This window comes from Pimephales promelas, chromosome 12 (genome assembly GCF_988280905.1).
Source record: "Pimephales promelas chromosome 12, fPimPro1.hap1.1, whole genome shotgun sequence".
NCBI classification, from domain to species: domain Eukaryota; kingdom Metazoa; phylum Chordata; class Actinopteri; order Cypriniformes; family Leuciscidae; genus Pimephales; species Pimephales promelas.
In genome coordinates this window covers 30,082,439-30,099,669 of record NC_142780.1, presented here as the reverse complement: position 1 = coordinate 30,099,669, position 17,231 = coordinate 30,082,439, and the positions used below count along the sequence as shown (strand labels likewise).

Genomic DNA, 17,231 nt, shown 5'->3' with positions numbered 1-17,231 from the left:
ACCAGTTTTGCTCATTTTACTATTTTTCTAAATTGCAGTGTAAAGAAGTGTGACGTCATGAAAGATCAATATTTGTGTGCTCACTCACAGAGAGGGATTGGAGCAGCTCTCCGACAGCTGGTGATTACGCATCTCACTCGTGCGGGACAGTGACGCGGGGGTCGCGCCGCCACATGAACGCGTCAGTGTCAGATGTGACGGGGAAAGATCTCAGCGTCGGTCTACATGAGAGAGTCCTCTGATTCTGTGAGTTTATCTCTTATATTCTATGTGCATGGATAGTTAATAATTAACAATACAAGTAATATATGTAAAAATACAAAGAATGACTGTTTATGAATTTAACTCAATATTCTATTAATCAGCACATGTAAAAAAAAAAAAGGATAATTGTTGAAAATAAAGGTCCCAAAGGAGAGTTTTCAAAGTGATGCCATAGAAGAATTGTTTGGTTCCCCCAAAGAACCTTTCAGTGAACAGTTCCTAAATGAACCATATTTTCCACATTACAACCTTTTGTGGAATAGACCATTTCCATGGATATTAAAGGTTCTTCATAGAACCATCAATGCCAATAAAGAATATTTATTTTAAGAGTGAATTTTGGAGTACCCTGTAAATTAGGCTATATCGAGAAAAAAACAACATAGTATTACATCACTGTTCCATGGTATTCCTACAGTACCTTTTTTATAGCAGAACCATTCAGTAAGTGTAGGCTATTGTGTTTATTTATTTAGGCTTATTCATTCATTTATTTACCTCAGCAATGCATTGTTCCAATTTAGTTAATAAGCAGTAAGGTTTGGCACCAGGAATTTGAAATATTTGTTACCCGATGAGCGCTTGGAGTGGAAATGAGCTCTCTTTAAAAGTGCTGGCACACCAGATCCTGCCAGTTTCCACATGCAAAGGCACTATAGCGAAAGAGGGAATGATTCTGAAGTGTTCGGCTGAAATTAGACTGCAGAAGGAAACGGAGAGCTGTTGAGTTTCTGCTGTGTGTCTCACACCTGCTTCTGTGCTGCAGAGCTTTCAGCCCTGGCTATTTCCACTGGGGCAGGTGCTGGAGGGGCAGGCCGGTGTGGTGGGGTATATTTAGACCCTCCCGCCACCAGCCGTCCCAACAGCGGAAAAATAAATATCAGCTGTCAGTGTCAGGGAAAAAGCTTTGCTGGCATTAAGGCGGAATTGCATCAGATTTACATGCATTATAAATGAGATTTTTTAATGAGAGTTTACCAGGTTTGTTCTGTTTAAACTGACTGAACTCAGATTGTTCATATCAGAGTTGTTGGTCAAGTGCAAACACGCGGATGGGACTTTAGTGTATTCCCGCATTCCCCCACTGTTTGTTCTTAAGTCTTAGTAAATAACGCATCAGTGCTGAGAGTCCAAACTGTGAAATATCCCTGCTGACACACGTGTGAAACTCAGTTCATTTCTGCTGATCTGATCTATTATTTATGTAGTTGCTGGATATTAAAATTGTAGGCTATTACTTTTTATAGTTCAAAATGTCAACTTTCATAGGTAGTCCAGTCATTTTAAGCCAAAATGGGGGTCAACCTTGAACTAATTGCAACAGAAGCAAACTCAACTGATTTTGTATCCTCAATATGTCCTGAGTAAGCAAAAAAAAAGCCCCGAAGAATCCCATTTGGGGAAAGTTTAGAAAAAGACCCAAATATATCCCATTCATACGCATATTCATTCTTTTTCTCACGTGAATAGGGTAAATATTTTAACCTTTAGATATCATCATGAAAATCACTGAGTTGATTACTTATATCAAGACAAACAAAAAATGCATTACAAGTTTTTTGCTATTGTTTTTTAACATGGACAAATGGTGCATAATATAATTACATATGTGCTAATTTGCATAAATACCCAAACAGATCTAAACATTGGGTATATAGCAGGTGAAAATGTCTTGTAGAATTTTGTTGCCATATAACAGTAAACTATTTAATATTAAGGTCTGAATGGATCCCATTTAGGCTACCCATGAACATTAATGCAGGAAGAAGTACTTTAGAAACCAGCCTTTATTAATGATTATGGCAGAGACGGGGTTTGGGGCTGGGTCAATGGGACTGGTTCTGGGGATGAGTCTGAGGGAAGAACAGGAGACAGATGGGTAAAGAGAATGCAGAAGACAAAAGATAGGTGAAATAAAAAGTGTCTGGATCAAATAATCTAATTACGTACAATGCACACAATGGCCAAACCCCATCTCTACAATAATAAAGGCTGGTTTCTAAAGTACTTCTTCCTGCATGTATTAATGTTCACTTGTAGCCTAAATGGGTGCCATTCAGACCTTAACATTAAGTCTTTTACTGTTATATGTCAACAAGATAAAAAAAAAAAACATTTTCACATGCTACACCCAATGTTTAGATCTGTTTGGATAATTATGCAAATTAGCTAATACATAATTATATAATGCACCGTTTGTCCATGTTAACAAACCATTTAAAAAAACCTGTAATACATTTTTTGTTTGTCTTGATATAAGTAATCAACTCAGTGATTTTCATGATGATATTTAAAGGTTAAAATTTGTACCCTATTCACGTGAGAAAAAGAATGAATATGCGTATGAATGGGATATATTTGGGTCTTTTTCTAAACTTTCCCCTAATGGGATTCTTCGGGGCTTTTTTTTCCTTACTCAGGACATATTGAGGATACAAAATCAGTTGAGTTTGCACATGCCTATAGAACATGTCGTTTTATTGCATAATGCCTGATGAATGGTTAAACCCATGCTAAATTATACTTTATGCAAAACTACAATATAATATAACATACTGTTCAAAAGTTTGGGGTCAGTAAGAATAATAAATAACTTTTATTCAGCTGCGTGCAATCAAGATGCATTCAATTGACCAAAAGTAACAGTAACTGTTTTTACCATTGATAATAATAATAAATGTTCCTTGAGCAGCAAATCCGCATATTAGGATGATTTCTGCAGGATCATGTGACACTGGAGACTGGAGTAATGGGTGCTGAAATAAAAGCTTTTGAAATAAATTAAATTTTAAAATATATTCAAATAGAAAAGAGTTAATTTTTTTACATTTGAAACATCATGAATAAAATGCTCTTATGTTCTGAAAATAAGACAATAATAGAATTGTTTAAAGGAACAGTTCACCCAAAAATGAAAATTCTGTCATTAATTATTCATTATGGATTAGTTTTACAGACTCTTTATGGACTTTTTGAAGCTTCAGTTGTGTATCTGTCAGTGAAAGATTCAGATTTCATCAAAAAAGATCTTCATTTGTGTTCTGAAGATGAATGAAAGTCGGGTTCCGATTGTCATTAGGTTGAGCTGTCTAAAAAAGTAGGCTATGTTTTCCAGATTTGTGATCGGACTTGTCCCCCCGTGTGGTCGTGCGCTTCAGCAGTCAGCACCTGTGCAGACACCTGTGAGCAGGCCGTCCTGCCTGTGTCTGTATGGATGGGAATGGCAGCATCAGCTGTCCGTGGGAATCATTCACACACAACATGGAAACACATTGTGATTGTTGTCACAACGGTCCTGCTCTTTAGTGCTCCATCAGGTAAAAGTATTCTATTTAAGTTCACACACACACACACACAAAAAAAAAACTCGTTTTAGTTTGAGTTTATAATGTGAGTGAATGGCTGGAAAAAATTTGAAGCCCAAAAAAGTGCATCCATTCGTAAAAAAAAAATACTCCACACGGCTCCAGTGGGTTAAAAAGGCCTTCGGAAGTAAAGCCATGGGTTTTTGTAAGAAAAATACTGCTATTTATAACTTTATAATCTAAAATAACTAGCTTCTGCCAGACGACCGTATGCATACTACGCAAGTCGACTTGCGCCACAAGAGTAACCCTTGGCGCATAAATGACATAGGATGTAAGGAGTATCGTAAGCTTAGCCTCTCGCAGTTTAAACAAATAGGGCTGTGCAACAAACTGAAGCTCCTCTTCTATTATAGAAATCATTCAAATTTATTCAAAAATTGCTAATTCATGACAAGGGTTTTGTTTTGCTCTTACCTCTGAGCTTCCACGTTCGTCATTACGCTGTGTGTCCAGGTCTTCCACCGTAAACTGATGCTTACGGCCGTCTGGCGGAAGCGATTATAGTTTATAAAGTTTCAATATGGATATTTTTCTTACACAAACACACTTCAGAAAGGATTTATTAACCACAGAGTAGTATTGGAGCACTTTAATCATGGATGGATGCACTTTTTTTGGGCTTCAAATTTTCTCCAGTCATTCACTGCCGTTATAAAGCTTGGAAGCTATAACTATGATTGTATTCGTCTGAAAGAAGAATGTCTATACATTACCCTGATGACTTCAGGGTAAATCATAGGGTAAATACATTTTTTGGTGAACTATCCCTTTAAAGGCATACATTATTCTTATGAAAATAATGTGTTTGTCTTTATGTTTCATCAGTCAAAACGTTATTATATCCATACAAGGCATTTCCTGAAACGTCATAAGTTTAATACTTATATGAATCTCACTTGTGGACTTTCTGTGCAAGGTATGAATCAGTATGTGCCGGGCTTCTAGTATGAATGAAACTGATATCACAGGAGAGTGTTTAGCGCTCCATATCGCTATCATCTCCCCATTTTGGGTAAAAATTGAAAAATAATACTATACTTTGTAACATAGTTACTTGAGTAGTTTTTAAGCAAACTACTTATTTACTCTTACTTGAGTCATATTATTTTTCAGTGCTTCTACTTGTACTCAAGTAAATTATTACTTAAGTAGCAATACTTTTACTTAAAGGAGTAGTTCACTTTTCAAAAAACTTTACTCATCCCCATGTCATCCAAGATGTCCATGTCTTTCTGTCTTCAGTCGAAAAGAAATTAAGGTTTTTGATGAAAACATTCCAACATTTTTCTCCATTCAAACGAAACGAACGAATTGACTCGGAAAAAGATTCGTTCATTTTGATGAACGAGTTTGAACAGGAGAGTCACGAACGCGCATCACAGAACAGAGCAAGGCGACCATTTGAGCTTATAAAACTTAAGCTTTGTTATTTTTTTTTTTTAAATGAGCGATCGTTTCGCTTGATAAGACCCTTATTCATCGTCTGGAATCGTTTAAAGCCCTTTGAACAGTTTGCAGTTTGCACTGAAACTGTTGTTTGGACCTTGAACCGTTTGGTTCCCAGTGAAGTCCATTAAATGGAGAAAAATCCTGGAATGTTTTCATCAAAAACCTTAATTTAACATCTAGATGAAATAATGCATTTGTTTTTTCCCTACAGTGTGTGCACAGTGTCGAATCTTGCGATGCAACTCAGATTTCGTGGCTGCGACTCTGGAGATGGGCATCATTGGAGGTGGGGGTAAAGAGGGTGCTAATGCTGGCTACTGCAGCGCCCTGCGATCCTACGCTCTCTGCACACAGCGGACGGCCCGAGCGTGCCGTGGAGACCTGGCGTACCACTCTGCCGTGCAGGGCATCGAGGACCTGCTTATCCAACACCGCTGCCCCAAAACCGGCCCCACAGCTCAGCCGCAGCCGCGGCCCCTGCCCCCGCTCTCAGGGGACGGATGCTTCTATGAGAAGGGGTTTATGCAGAGGGAGGGGCGGGCCCCTGAGTACCTGCACTGCGGGGTGTTTGGAGACCCTCATATCCGCACCTTTAATGACGAGTTCCAGACGTGTACAGTACAGGGCGCCTGGCCTCTCATAGACAACCAGTACCTGTACATCCAGGCCACCAGCACGCCCACTAGAGGGAGCTCTTACACCACCATCCTCACAAAGGTGTGGAAAAATCCTCTTCTATAACTTATAGTCATATAATAATATAAAATTACCCTGGAATTATTCATTTAATAAAACTTATTTGTATTGTAATTCTATAGTATTTTTTAGGAATGGGTTGTATGTAGGCCAACTCTCTTACACCGTGACGCGCGACACGTCATAAGGGATTTTTTCAATTAGGCTATTTCTGCGACGTCGCGGCTGAAAAAAACACCTCTCAAAGTGTGAAATTGATCATCTCAGGTGCTTTTTGTGGTCCTTATTTAATGTTAAAAGCGTTTAATGTGAGTTTGAATATCATTTAGTGTGCGCTCTTTATAGCCACACGGAAAACAATGGATAGTTCACCTCAGATCTTGAAAATAAATTAAAGGGAAAAAGAATGTTCAAACTGTAAACTCAATGTGAACAAACAGGTATATTCTACGATAATGATTACTTCAGTCACTCAGTATGTAGTTTTATAGGATATAGGCCTAATATATATTTATTTTATTATTCATAGTTAATTAATAGTACTCAGTGTAATGTATTGTGTTGCCACTAGAGGGCGCTTTTGGCTAGGCAGTTCGCTTCTGGGTCTTCTGCCCACGAGCAGCTGTGCTGGGGACAGTCTCCAGTATCTTACACGTATCTTATCTTATCTTACACGTATCAGTATCAAAGACGCTTTAAAATAAAAGTGTAACCAAAATATTATGGTACAACTTAGAGGTTTCAAGAGTGGGATTTTATGGCGACCTTTCACTGAACAGTTATTAAAAGGTTTCATGAATGTTAAAGGTTCTTCACTGAATCACAGAAGCCTTTATTTTTTAAAAGTGTACACGAGGCTATCTTTTAAAACACTCCACATTTTCTGACAGTCCTTAAACACAAACACCTTTTCTTGATTAGGCTATTTTATTAACAGCCAATCTTAATAAAGGCTGTTCTTATTCCCTAGAGGGAGATAACAGATTTGTCATGTTTCAGTGCTTTCAAACACACTGCGTTGAGGTAATGATATTCTATTCAGCCTGACATCTAATGATGAATTGCAATGAATAATTAATAGGACATGCATAATGGGATATGTGCTCGGGTTTAGAATCACTCCTGTTTTAATGTCCTGCAGCTGACATTTCTCAGGTCTGTTTCCTCATCAGATCACGGTTATCTTGAAGAACTGGCGTGAATGTGCAGAGCAGCAGATATATCAAGCAGTGACGGATAACGTCCCCCCGGCGTTCATGGATGGGTCTGTGACCAGCGGCGATCGTAGAGGGCACCAGAGCCTGCGCATTCACTCTCACGACCCAGGCAGACACGCTGAGATCTGGGCGACTCACATCGGGACGACGCTAGTGGTGCGTCAGGTCGGCCGGTCGCTGAGTCTGTCCGTGCGCTCGCCTCGTGTGATCGTGGAGTCCTATACACCCGAGCAGGACCTGCAGTTGTGCGTGTGGGGGTGTCCGGTCTCACAGCGCCTGGAGATACCACACGCTCATCCGTCCTCGCCGGCGTACTCGCACTGCTCCTCGCTGCTTCCGGTGCGGGATGTGTATTTCCAGGCTTGCCTGTTTGACCTACAGGTCACCGGGGACGCGAACTCCAGTGAATCAGCCGTGGCTGCTTTAGAGGACGCTCGAGCGATGATCTCTGACCCTAATAGCGTTCACCTGCTGACGGACAGGGCAGGTACTAACCCTCCGTCACTGCCGGTGGTGCTGGCCTTAAGCGTCCTCACAGAGACACTCAGACACACTGTTTTGGGCCCTGTGTGACATCAAAAACACTGCACTAAAGCAGGCCTTATGGGATATTTAACCCTTATGCTGCATTAGGGACATTTTTGGTCTTTTGCAGTTTAATTTCTTTGACCATTTTGGCTGTTTTAATGCAAATGGTATGAAATTTGGCAAAATTGTGACTTTTTGGATACATGTAAAAAATGTGATCCCATTTTGCAAAATATGTATAACACACACTGTGTAGATCAAATAGTAACACTCAGCACCATAAAGACCAAAAATGGCCCATTGAAACCCATTAAAAGGTTGTTTAAATCTGAGGCTGTCAGTAATACATGAAACATGATTTTTGCACAAACATCCTTTCATTTTGAAGCAAAAGCATTATATTTGCATTATATAGTGTATTCCACCAGATGACGTCACTACATATTTATTCCCTATGGGTGGAAATGCACCTTATTTTAGGCAATAGGCAATGTTTAATAGGTGGCCATTTTTGGTCTCTAATGCGCTAAGTGGGATTTTTTGCAAAGTGGGACTGTGATAATCCAAATCTAAAGTTTTCTCTTTGCATTTAGTTTATTGAAAATAATTGAATTTTTGTGTTTTTTCCTCTTATACAAATCGATGGTTTCGCAAACAAAACTGGTAATTAAAGGGTTAAAATCCTGAAATTGAATACATTTTTGGTAGTTATGATGAGGACTGATGCTGGTTAAAAGATTTAACTTGGTAAAAGTGGAAAATAATAATAATATATAATATTTTAGGCAATGTTTAATATGTGGCCATTTTTGGTCCTTAATGCACTCAACGGTGTTAAAAATCTAATGCAGCACAAGGGTTAAAGGGTTTTTATACTATTGTTCAATGTTTACATCTCAGTGGTTTGGGTTTTGTGAGTAGAGGCTGTCTGGAACAGCCTTGTTAAGAATTTTATTGTGTTTGTTTCAGTGATAAACACGTGTGTGAATTTTGTTACGTTTTTAGAATTACCTTTGCAACAATGTAAATATGAATGATATTTTCTCACGCAGCTTGTGTATGTTTTCTCAAAGGTGGATTAACTTTTTCCAGGAGTGTATTTATTATAAGAAAAAATGTGAAATATTTCCACAGAGCAGGTTATTTTCATGTGCTGGCCTACAAAGTATTAATTAATGATGGTCATCATCAGGGTTATTCATGTTTTGTTAGGGCTGCCAAAGTTAATGCATTACCTGAAATGATTTAAATATATTTTGGTAACACTTTACAATAAGGTCTTATTCATTAACATTTGTTAATGTATTACCTAACATGAACTAACAATGAGCAATATATTTGTTACAGTATTTATTCAACTGCATTCAAAATGCAGTTGTTCATTGTCTGTTCATGTTAGTTCACACACAGTGCATTAACTAAACTATTTTAATAATTAGTCCATTCTGAAATAAACATTAAGATTAGGCTAATAAATGCTGTAGAAGTATTGTTCATTCCTAGTTCGTGTCACCTAATGTAATTAACCAATGAAACCTTACTGTAAACTAAAGTGTTACGTATATTTTTAATAGTGGTTAATCGATTTGTCAGAAATACAATAATAAATTCAGGACTAATTGAACTAAAACCTAATTGTATTTGTTGGGGGGGGGGGGGTTGTTTCAAGTCGTTTTATTATGACTTTTATTTATTTATTTTGAATATCCGCAGGTTTGGGCCTCCGTCTTGGTGTCATGAACATGTTTTTCAGTGGAGGTTTCAGTGTGTTAACAATAATAAGTTAAAACAGCAGTTCGTGGCAAATTGCAATAATCACTTTCTCAAAACTAAAATAAAGAGTATTGAATCATTTTCCTATCAAACTTGTTCTTATGATTTCAAAACATTTATGGATATAATTTGTGTCTGAGAAATTTACCATGGGAATCAAAGTTTGTTTTCAGTCATGTTTTCTCTCATAGATCTTTATTGCTCTGAGACTCCTACCTAAAGCCTGTGGAAGACCATGATGATGGATCTGTGGTATTCTCTGTTTGCGTCTGTTTTTTAAAGTTAAAACTATGCTAGTAAACCATAGTTTTCAGCAGCTGTGAGATGGAGGCTGTTTGAGGATCACAGGTGATGTGAATTATCCAAAATTGGTGGCTGATTCTGAGTCTTTCACACAGGTGACACTAAATGATATTCGTTTGAATGAGCTTCAATGTTTATATTATATTAGTCTGTTACATAATTTAAAACTGTCTTTTCCCTGCACTCTTACCTTAAAAGTACCATTCACTATAGTATATGCTAGTTTAATGTTCATATGATATAATATAGGATGGTACAACAGGTGTTAAAAAGTACAGACAGCCACCCATAACAGAGGGAGTTGAGCAATATCCCCCAATCTCTGGAGATGGATGGACAGCATAATGAATGAGGTAAGCAGCTGTTTGTTTATATAGGCTCCTCTGATCACTGTGATGACAGATGAACGGTGTTATATAATCAGACTCCTAAACTTTTTGTAGGGGCTCATGAATTGTTTTGGATCAGTCAGCAGATGGCAGTGCTCATCAGAACAGTCCATGTGAAAAGTCTCTCACGTTTCAGAGCATGTGGACTGTTTGTGCATTCGTTTGGCATCTCTGATGACCACTGGACTTAACTGCACAGTGCACATATCTAATCGGTCCGATATCTCTACACAAATACAAAGTAATACAATGTTTTTGGACATGTACCATGGTATTATGACATACACCAGGGTAATATCATGTTTTTGGTCTTGAACAGGGCAATACCATGGTTTTTGGATATGCAACAATGCAATAACATGACATTTTGGACATGTGCAAAGGTAATATTGTGGTTTTTAGCCATGTACCAGGTTAATGACATGGCATTATTTGAGGTTGGCCAACCTAGTGCCATTTAAACACCGTGGCAAATGCATTTGGTTATCATACGGTAGTATGGCAGCAGGCCAACATAGTACAGTGACAGAAGTAAATGCATACAATATCTGTTACTTAAAAAAAATCTAATTAATATAGTAACCATCCGATATTATTTCTAAATACCATACAGCCACAGGGTGTTTGTTAGGGTAAACTGGGCTATCTAGAAACACTCGATTCTTTGTTGTCATTCAGTTCAGGAATAACGCATTTGTTATGTCGAAAGAAATCCCCACTAATTATTATGAATGAGTCACCGCAGTGTTTTGGAGTAGGGCACATTCTCCACCCCTGGTCCACCTCCTCACAGACTCCCGCCCCTACACACGAGCTGTCCACGCGCTCTGGCCAGGTTCCCATTGGTCCGAGTGGACGCAAACAGCCCGTGTGTCCTATGAGAGAGACGGGCCTGTGGCGATCCACGGGGCGCATGTGGGACCCCACCACTGATGCCCATGTGTGTCCAGCTCGCATCATCAGCACAGCGGCCCTGTGAACTATATAACCACCCTCTCCCACTCAGTGTTTACTGACAGAACAGAGTCACCAACATCCAATCGAAAATAATATTACAACAGAAAATAACACCAGCACGTACTGGTGAGCTTGTTGCTGAACTGATCAATTCAGTTACTTTGATAACCGAAAAGAGAGCGTTGATAGAACTATTAGTGGAACTACTGGAATTCGTGTTCGCAAAATTAATAAAATAGAAAAATGGGCGTACTGACAAAGAAACCCAAGACCTTAGAAGTTCAGTTGAGTGACCCGAACAAGAGTTCGTATAGCGGCGGAGATAAAGTGGCCGGGCGGGTGATCGTGGAGGTGGCGGAGGCGATGCGGATTTCCGCCGTTAAACTCTTCGGAATCGGATGTGCTAAAGTCGACTATAATAAAGGAAAGCTGCGCTGCAGGGAGGAGATTGAGTACCTGAAATATGAAGAAATTCTTCACCTCGATCATCAGCCAACAGGTGAGACTCGCACAAACTTTTGAGTGAATTCAAGAGGGTCTTATGTTACTTTTCCTGTCAGTAATATTGTGCTAGTGCCTGTCCAGCTACTGTTGCTATAGTAACCTCCTTAAGAGACTGCGTAGCGCACTCTGACTAACCTGTAAATCTTACTTTAGTTGTCATTAAAACGTTTTAAACCCTAAATGTAAAACATCATACATCATTTTAAGACCTCTAACCTCTGTTTTTAACTTCTTTTGGGTGGTTTCAAGCCCCATAACTAGGCCTAGTCGTGCTCCTTTAACCTAGGCCTACTAGTTTGAACAACGATATTTTCTCCCATTTATTTCGACACCAATTTTGGTGTGGGTTGAATTTAGTTTGTGCATCAACTCAATGAATGAGGGGCTGGAATTTAAGTATACGAATAGTTTATTGAAAAACCCTAATGCAAAAGACATAAGGGAGAGTAAATGATGACTTGGGAGTGTTTTTTAAAGCTCAATTTCGTCTCCACAGATGCAGATGGCTCCATCACTCTCAGGCCTGGAAACAAATACGAGTTCATGTTTGGTTTCGAACTTCCTCAGGCAGGGTGGGTTTCTTTCTTAAATTTCCTATACCAAACATTGCATTAAAATATTAATATTAATATTTTAACGCAAGATCTTTCAAAACAGGTGCCTGGTTTCCTCGTATGTGGGAAAGTTTGGCTCAGTCCAGTACTACGTGAAGGCCGTCATAGAGAAATCAGGCCAGTCGTATGCAGAATGCAAGCGATATTTCGAGGTGGAAGAACCCATTGATGTCAACACCCAAGATCTCATGGTGAGTAATTCCTCAGAGGTCACACAAATATTGAATTTACATGGTTACAACGTGTGTAAGAACTTTAGTACTTTGTGTTTCCTCTCAGGCTCCAGTTGCAGGAGCGAATCAGAAGAAAGTCACCTGCATGTTTATTCCTGACGGTAGCGTTTCCGTGGCCGCTCGCATAGCCCGGAAAGGTTACAGCGAAGGAGAAGACATTTGCATCGACGCTCAGTTCGAGAACACCTGCTCTCGGATCATCGTTCCTAAAGCCGCCATCATAGCCAAGCACATTTACCTGGCGAACGGCCGCACCAAAGTGTTTCACGAGAAACTCACTTCTGTTCGTGGCAACCACATTATATCTGGCATGCGTGACATGTGGCAGTCGAGAGTCCTGCGTGTGCCCAAGCTGAAGCCCACCATCCTGGGCTGTGACATTATCCACGTTGACTACTCTCTGAGGGTAATATATACTCTTAATAATCAAAGCAGATGCTTCAGACTCCACTGGTACATGCGGATCAGAGGTTAACCTCTATGCTCTCTCTCTCTCTCCGGGGTTTAGATCTCCGTGCACATCCCAGGAAGCGAGAAGCTGATCCTAGAACTGCCTCTGGTCATCGGGACGATCCCCTACAACGGCATGAACAGTCGGACCAGCAGCATGAGCAGCCAGGATGGCAGTGCCACCTCCAGCACCTGCGTGTCGCTCCCGTCTTCTCCGCCCAGCTACAGCGAGATTTCCCGGGACAACCGCACGGATAGTTCCTTCATTCCTCTCCTGGATGATTACGACGAGGATGACAGTCCTATCTTCATGCATATTAGAGAGTATCAGCTTCCCCCTCCTCCAGCATACACTGAGGTACACACACACACTAACAGATATATTTAAACACAGCCTTTAGCCTAGCTGAGATTGCACTAAGGATTGTGTCTGTCTTTTCTCTGATTAAACAGCAAAACTGAGGCTGGAGTTTTCCTTCACTTGCTGCAACAAATTATAAAACTCCAGTAGAAGATCAAACGCAGGAAGATTCAGATCTCAGAACGCAGAATGACACTGCTAAAGGACTATGCATGCTTTACTCCAGACTTGTGGACTATGAAACGCTGTGTCACATCAAGAACTGGTTGATTGCAAGTCGGTGAAGTCGCCTGAAGCTGTTTTACTGAATCACAGGACAGTTTTTTCTCTTGAAACTGACCATTGACGTCTTCATGTTTAATTCTGAAGAACCCTCAGCATCTGAGAGAGTTTGTACATTTATGATTTTGCCATATTGGTGTAGTATTCTGTCTGTTTTTATTCCATATTGGAATGTGTAGAGTGAAAAACGATCAGATTAGAGGCACAATATTTTTGTGACGCACAAAAAATGCGATGCAGTTTTGTGAGTGGAAAATTGTTTATCATAATGAGCATGTGTATTTCTAATTTAATAGATAGAAATCAGAATACGCATTTATATAGAATATGCCTATATTGTCAGTTTTCATATAGAGTATTAGTGTCGAAGTAATCCAATTTGAAATTTAATGTGCATTTTGTAAAGGATTTTTTTTATTTTAAAATGATTGAGTTAGTAACATCTGTTTATAGCATTTTCACAATACAATAAAAGTTAAAATTCAAATCAAGTGCAATCCAGTGTCATCTATCTATCTATCTATCTATCTATCTATCTATCTATCTATCTATCTATCTATCTATCTATCTATCTATCTATCTATCTATCTATCTATCTATCTATCTATCTATCTATCTATCTACCTACCTACCTACCTACCTACCTACCTACCTATCTATCTATCTGTCTATGATTTTATGAATCATATGGTGTGAGTATATTAGAGTCTTGTCAACACTCTTGGCATGAGGATGAATGCAGAGCAAAGGTTGATAGCAGGAAACAAAACAGATAGCAGTGTTATGAGCACCTGTTGTGTATCTGTAGGGGAATATTTTCTGGCTGTAAACTATTCAAGAGCTATTTACTCATGGCCAATACACTTCCATCCATGGGCCTGTTTTCAGAATAGCATTCCACTTACGTAATTCTAATCCAAATGGGTAAAGTGAACGTGCTGGTAACTGAACACTCACTCACCGGGCAGATCAGACCATGTGTTTTACAGTACCTACCAACAGTTTACTGCGACTATTGTGTGTTTTATCATATTTTTGGTTGTGCACTGCGGTCTGAAAATGCTTATATTTAGTATAGTTGTCAGATGTCTTACGATATTTATTGGGTAAACTAAAAACATTGCTAAATGAATGAATGCAATACAAAAACATTAAAGTGCAAGCATTAAAATAATATGTGAAGAGATTCAGAAAGGAGCAGCCCTGTCCGCGGACATCCGTGCAGGACTGCATGCGTGCAGGGATGGAACCACGTCAAGGCTGAGATCAGCAATCCTGGAACCATTAAATCATCAGAAACCTGATGTGGCTGTGTACCCACAGTGCAGCTGTTCCCCTTTATAAAGCTCTCTCAAAAAGGATTTGTATCTGTCCTGACCCCCCACGTTTTCGCTCACGTACTCGCTCCATTTCCAGCTCTTGAACTTGAACCTTGCTCAGAAATTCACAAGACTACTCGTCTTCCCTTGATGTTTTTTTCTATATGCTTCCGTAAGACTGGAGTGAATTGTGTAATGCCAATGCATATTGTGGGAGACAAATCAGTGGTTGAAGCCCACTGCATAGATCAGATAGGGAGGCATCGCTGAACCTCTGCTGGCATTTATCGCTCTTTGCATTTGCTTAAGAGTTTAAAGTGAAAATGTCAGACTCTCACACTGAATAGAGATGCAAGGCTGCATAGACTTATTCACATGCAGTTAGGGTTGGGTATCATTTGAATTTTAGCGATTACGATTCAAATGCTGCTTATCGATTCACTGCACTTTATAAATAAGGTATGCATTACAAATATGGTTACAAAAGTATTCAGTCAAGAACAGCGAGTGAATGTCTTTTGTTATTTGATTAACATTATTATAGTGACGGCAGCAGGAATATTGGGCTGCTGTCACTTTAAGAGCTGCACGAATCCAATATATATTTATGCGTTTTCTTTGTCAAGTGTTTAACCGACTGTGTTTACAAGGTTATTTTGACATATATTTTTGTGTGTATTCATCCGTTCAAGTGCAAAAAGATGCGGAAGAGAACTAAGTTGTAGCCTGTGCAGTTTGAGAGGTTGCGTTCTGTGTGCACCTTTTGGATGAAAGCAACAAGTGGGTCTTCTTGCACTTGAATGGTTTAAAGTCATATTAAAATGCACAAAAAGGAATCAATAAGAGGATTCAAATTTTTATTTTTATTACAAGTATCTGATTCCAGAGTTGAAATTGATTTTCAAATCCTAACAGTACAGTATTTAGACATCTCATTGACTTCAATTTATGTTCAGTTAAGCTACTAATAATTAATTCCACCTAACTCTTACCATTACAGACAGCTTATGAATTTTGAAAAAAAGTATTATATATTATGTATATATATATAATACTTATAATATATATATATATATATATATATATACTTATAATACAGTCTCTCTTCCCAACGTCAAAGAAATTTACATAAAGAAAAATGCACATAAAACGCTGCTTCGGCAAAGCAACCAGCATTGTGGATGACCCCACACACCCCTCACATAAACTCTACAACCTCCTGTCATCTGGCAAGAGGTACCGTAGTATTCGGGCCTTCACGGCCAGACTGTGTAACGGCTCTTCCCCCCAAGCCATCAGACTCCTAAATACTCAGAGCCTGGTCTAACACTTGTGTCTCCATCTTTTGCACATTTGCACTTTAATTCACTTTTTATACTGCTACCTCAATAACTGCTGTGTGCATAGAACTGCATTTGGCTTTTTTTTTTAGAAAGTATCATCTCTTTGCAATACTCAGATCACAAATGTACTGGTCGGCGCTGCACTCTATCTTACTGTGCCCAGTAATTTATTTGTTGTATTGTACTGTCCCCTACTTTTGCACACGTTTGCACATGCACTTATGGAGACTGTGCAGTCTCATGTGATTTTGTGATTGTCCTATGTTGTTCTTATGTAGTACCATGGTCCTGGAGGAACGTTGTCTCGTTTTGTAGTACCATACTAACTTGAAAGACAATAAAAAAAACACTTGAACTTGAACTTATGTATTTGCGCAAAGTTTGTCTTAAAGGGATAATTCACTTTGAAATTACTTTTTGGTATGTTTTAGCTTACCCCAAGGACATCCAAGATGTAGGTGTGTTTGTTTCCACAGTATTTTCAGTTTTGATATTTTTAGGTCAAACTGTTCTTGTCTGTCAGTCATATAATGGAGGTCTATGGTCACCACCTCAAAGAGCATGCACAGAGAAGTCCAAATTAAACATGATTTAATGACTCGTAAATATAAGTACACATTGATGGCCTAAGACACGAAACGAGCGGTTTGTGTGAGAAAACGAACAGTATTTATATAGTTTTTACCTTGTTACCACAGCCACGTCCAAGTGATCTGAGGGCACGGGCGCTTTGTGGCTGCGGTAACAAGAGGTAAAAACGATGAAAGTGATGAATTTCTTCTCAAACAGTTCACTTTATCTGAAAAATTAAAATTGTGGGGTAACACAGTGCTGTTTTACTTGTTAAACAATCATACTAAAATAAATATTTGAGTGTTGAAAGCTTTTATAACGTTACTCTGTTCGTCCGCTTGGGTGGCTGGTATGAGACTTGTTACAGTAAGCTAGATTGATTTCATTTTTATATATTGTATGATGGAGAAAATGCTGCATTGGCGTCTTTGGTGTTTCCAAGGTTTTTTTTCCATGGCAGTAAATGTGGAGTTATGGCAAGATATGTTTTTACATTGCTTTGCTTTAACTTATCAAAACAAGCTAAGCAATTTTCAACTGTTATTTATAAGTTATACAAGATTCAACTTATTCAACTCAATGTAATTTAAGTTGAAATATCTTGATGT

At 38.9% G+C, this 17,231-nt stretch overlaps 2 protein-coding genes across 2 annotated transcripts; both read left to right on the top strand.

The window, feature by feature from the left end:
* The first annotated feature begins 87 nt into the window (after window positions 1–87).
* Window positions 88–9,379, top strand: hjv (hemojuvelin BMP co-receptor). Its single transcript, XM_039650743.2, has 4 exons — window positions 88–246; window positions 3,380–3,581; window positions 5,293–5,798; window positions 6,950–9,379. The coding sequence occupies exons 1-4, from the start codon at window positions 226–228 to the stop codon at window positions 7,565–7,567; spliced, it is 1,347 nt and encodes a 448-aa protein (XP_039506677.2). The 5' UTR covers window positions 88–225; the 3' UTR covers window positions 7,568–9,379.
* A 1,369-nt stretch (window positions 9,380–10,748) lies between these two features.
* Window positions 10,749–13,845, top strand: txnipb (thioredoxin interacting protein b). The gene is made up of 6 exons (XM_039650760.2): window positions 10,749–11,443; window positions 11,945–12,020; window positions 12,106–12,253; window positions 12,342–12,701; window positions 12,804–13,103; window positions 13,199–13,845. Exons 1-6 carry the CDS (start codon window positions 11,188–11,190, stop codon window positions 13,205–13,207), a joined length of 1,149 nt encoding a protein of 382 aa, XP_039506694.1. The 5' UTR covers window positions 10,749–11,187; the 3' UTR covers window positions 13,208–13,845.
* Window positions 13,846–17,231: the final 3,386 nt, after the last annotated feature.

What these genes read in the sequence shown, in the direction of transcription:
- hjv (XM_039650743.2), top strand. Translation starts at nt 226, where the DNA reads ATGAGAGAGTCCTCTGATTCT. An exon ending in TGAGAGAGTCCTCTGATTCT is followed by an intron (nt 247 to 3,379) that starts GTGAGTTTATCT and finishes TATGTTTTCCAG; the next exon opens with ATTTGTGATCGGACTTGTCC. An exon ending in GCTCTTTAGTGCTCCATCAG is followed by an intron (nt 3,582 to 5,292) that starts GTAAAAGTATTC and finishes TTTTCCCTACAG; the next exon opens with TGTGTGCACAGTGTCGAATC.
- txnipb (XM_039650760.2), top strand. Translation starts at nt 11,188, where the DNA reads ATGGGCGTACTGACAAAGAAACCCAAGACCTTAGAAGTTCAGTTGAGT. An exon ending in TTCGAACTTCCTCAGGCAGG is followed by an intron (nt 12,021 to 12,105) that starts GTGGGTTTCTTT and finishes CTTTCAAAACAG; the next exon opens with GTGCCTGGTTTCCTCGTATG. An exon ending in ACGTTGACTACTCTCTGAGG is followed by an intron (nt 12,702 to 12,803) that starts GTAATATATACT and finishes TCCGGGGTTTAG; the next exon opens with ATCTCCGTGCACATCCCAGG.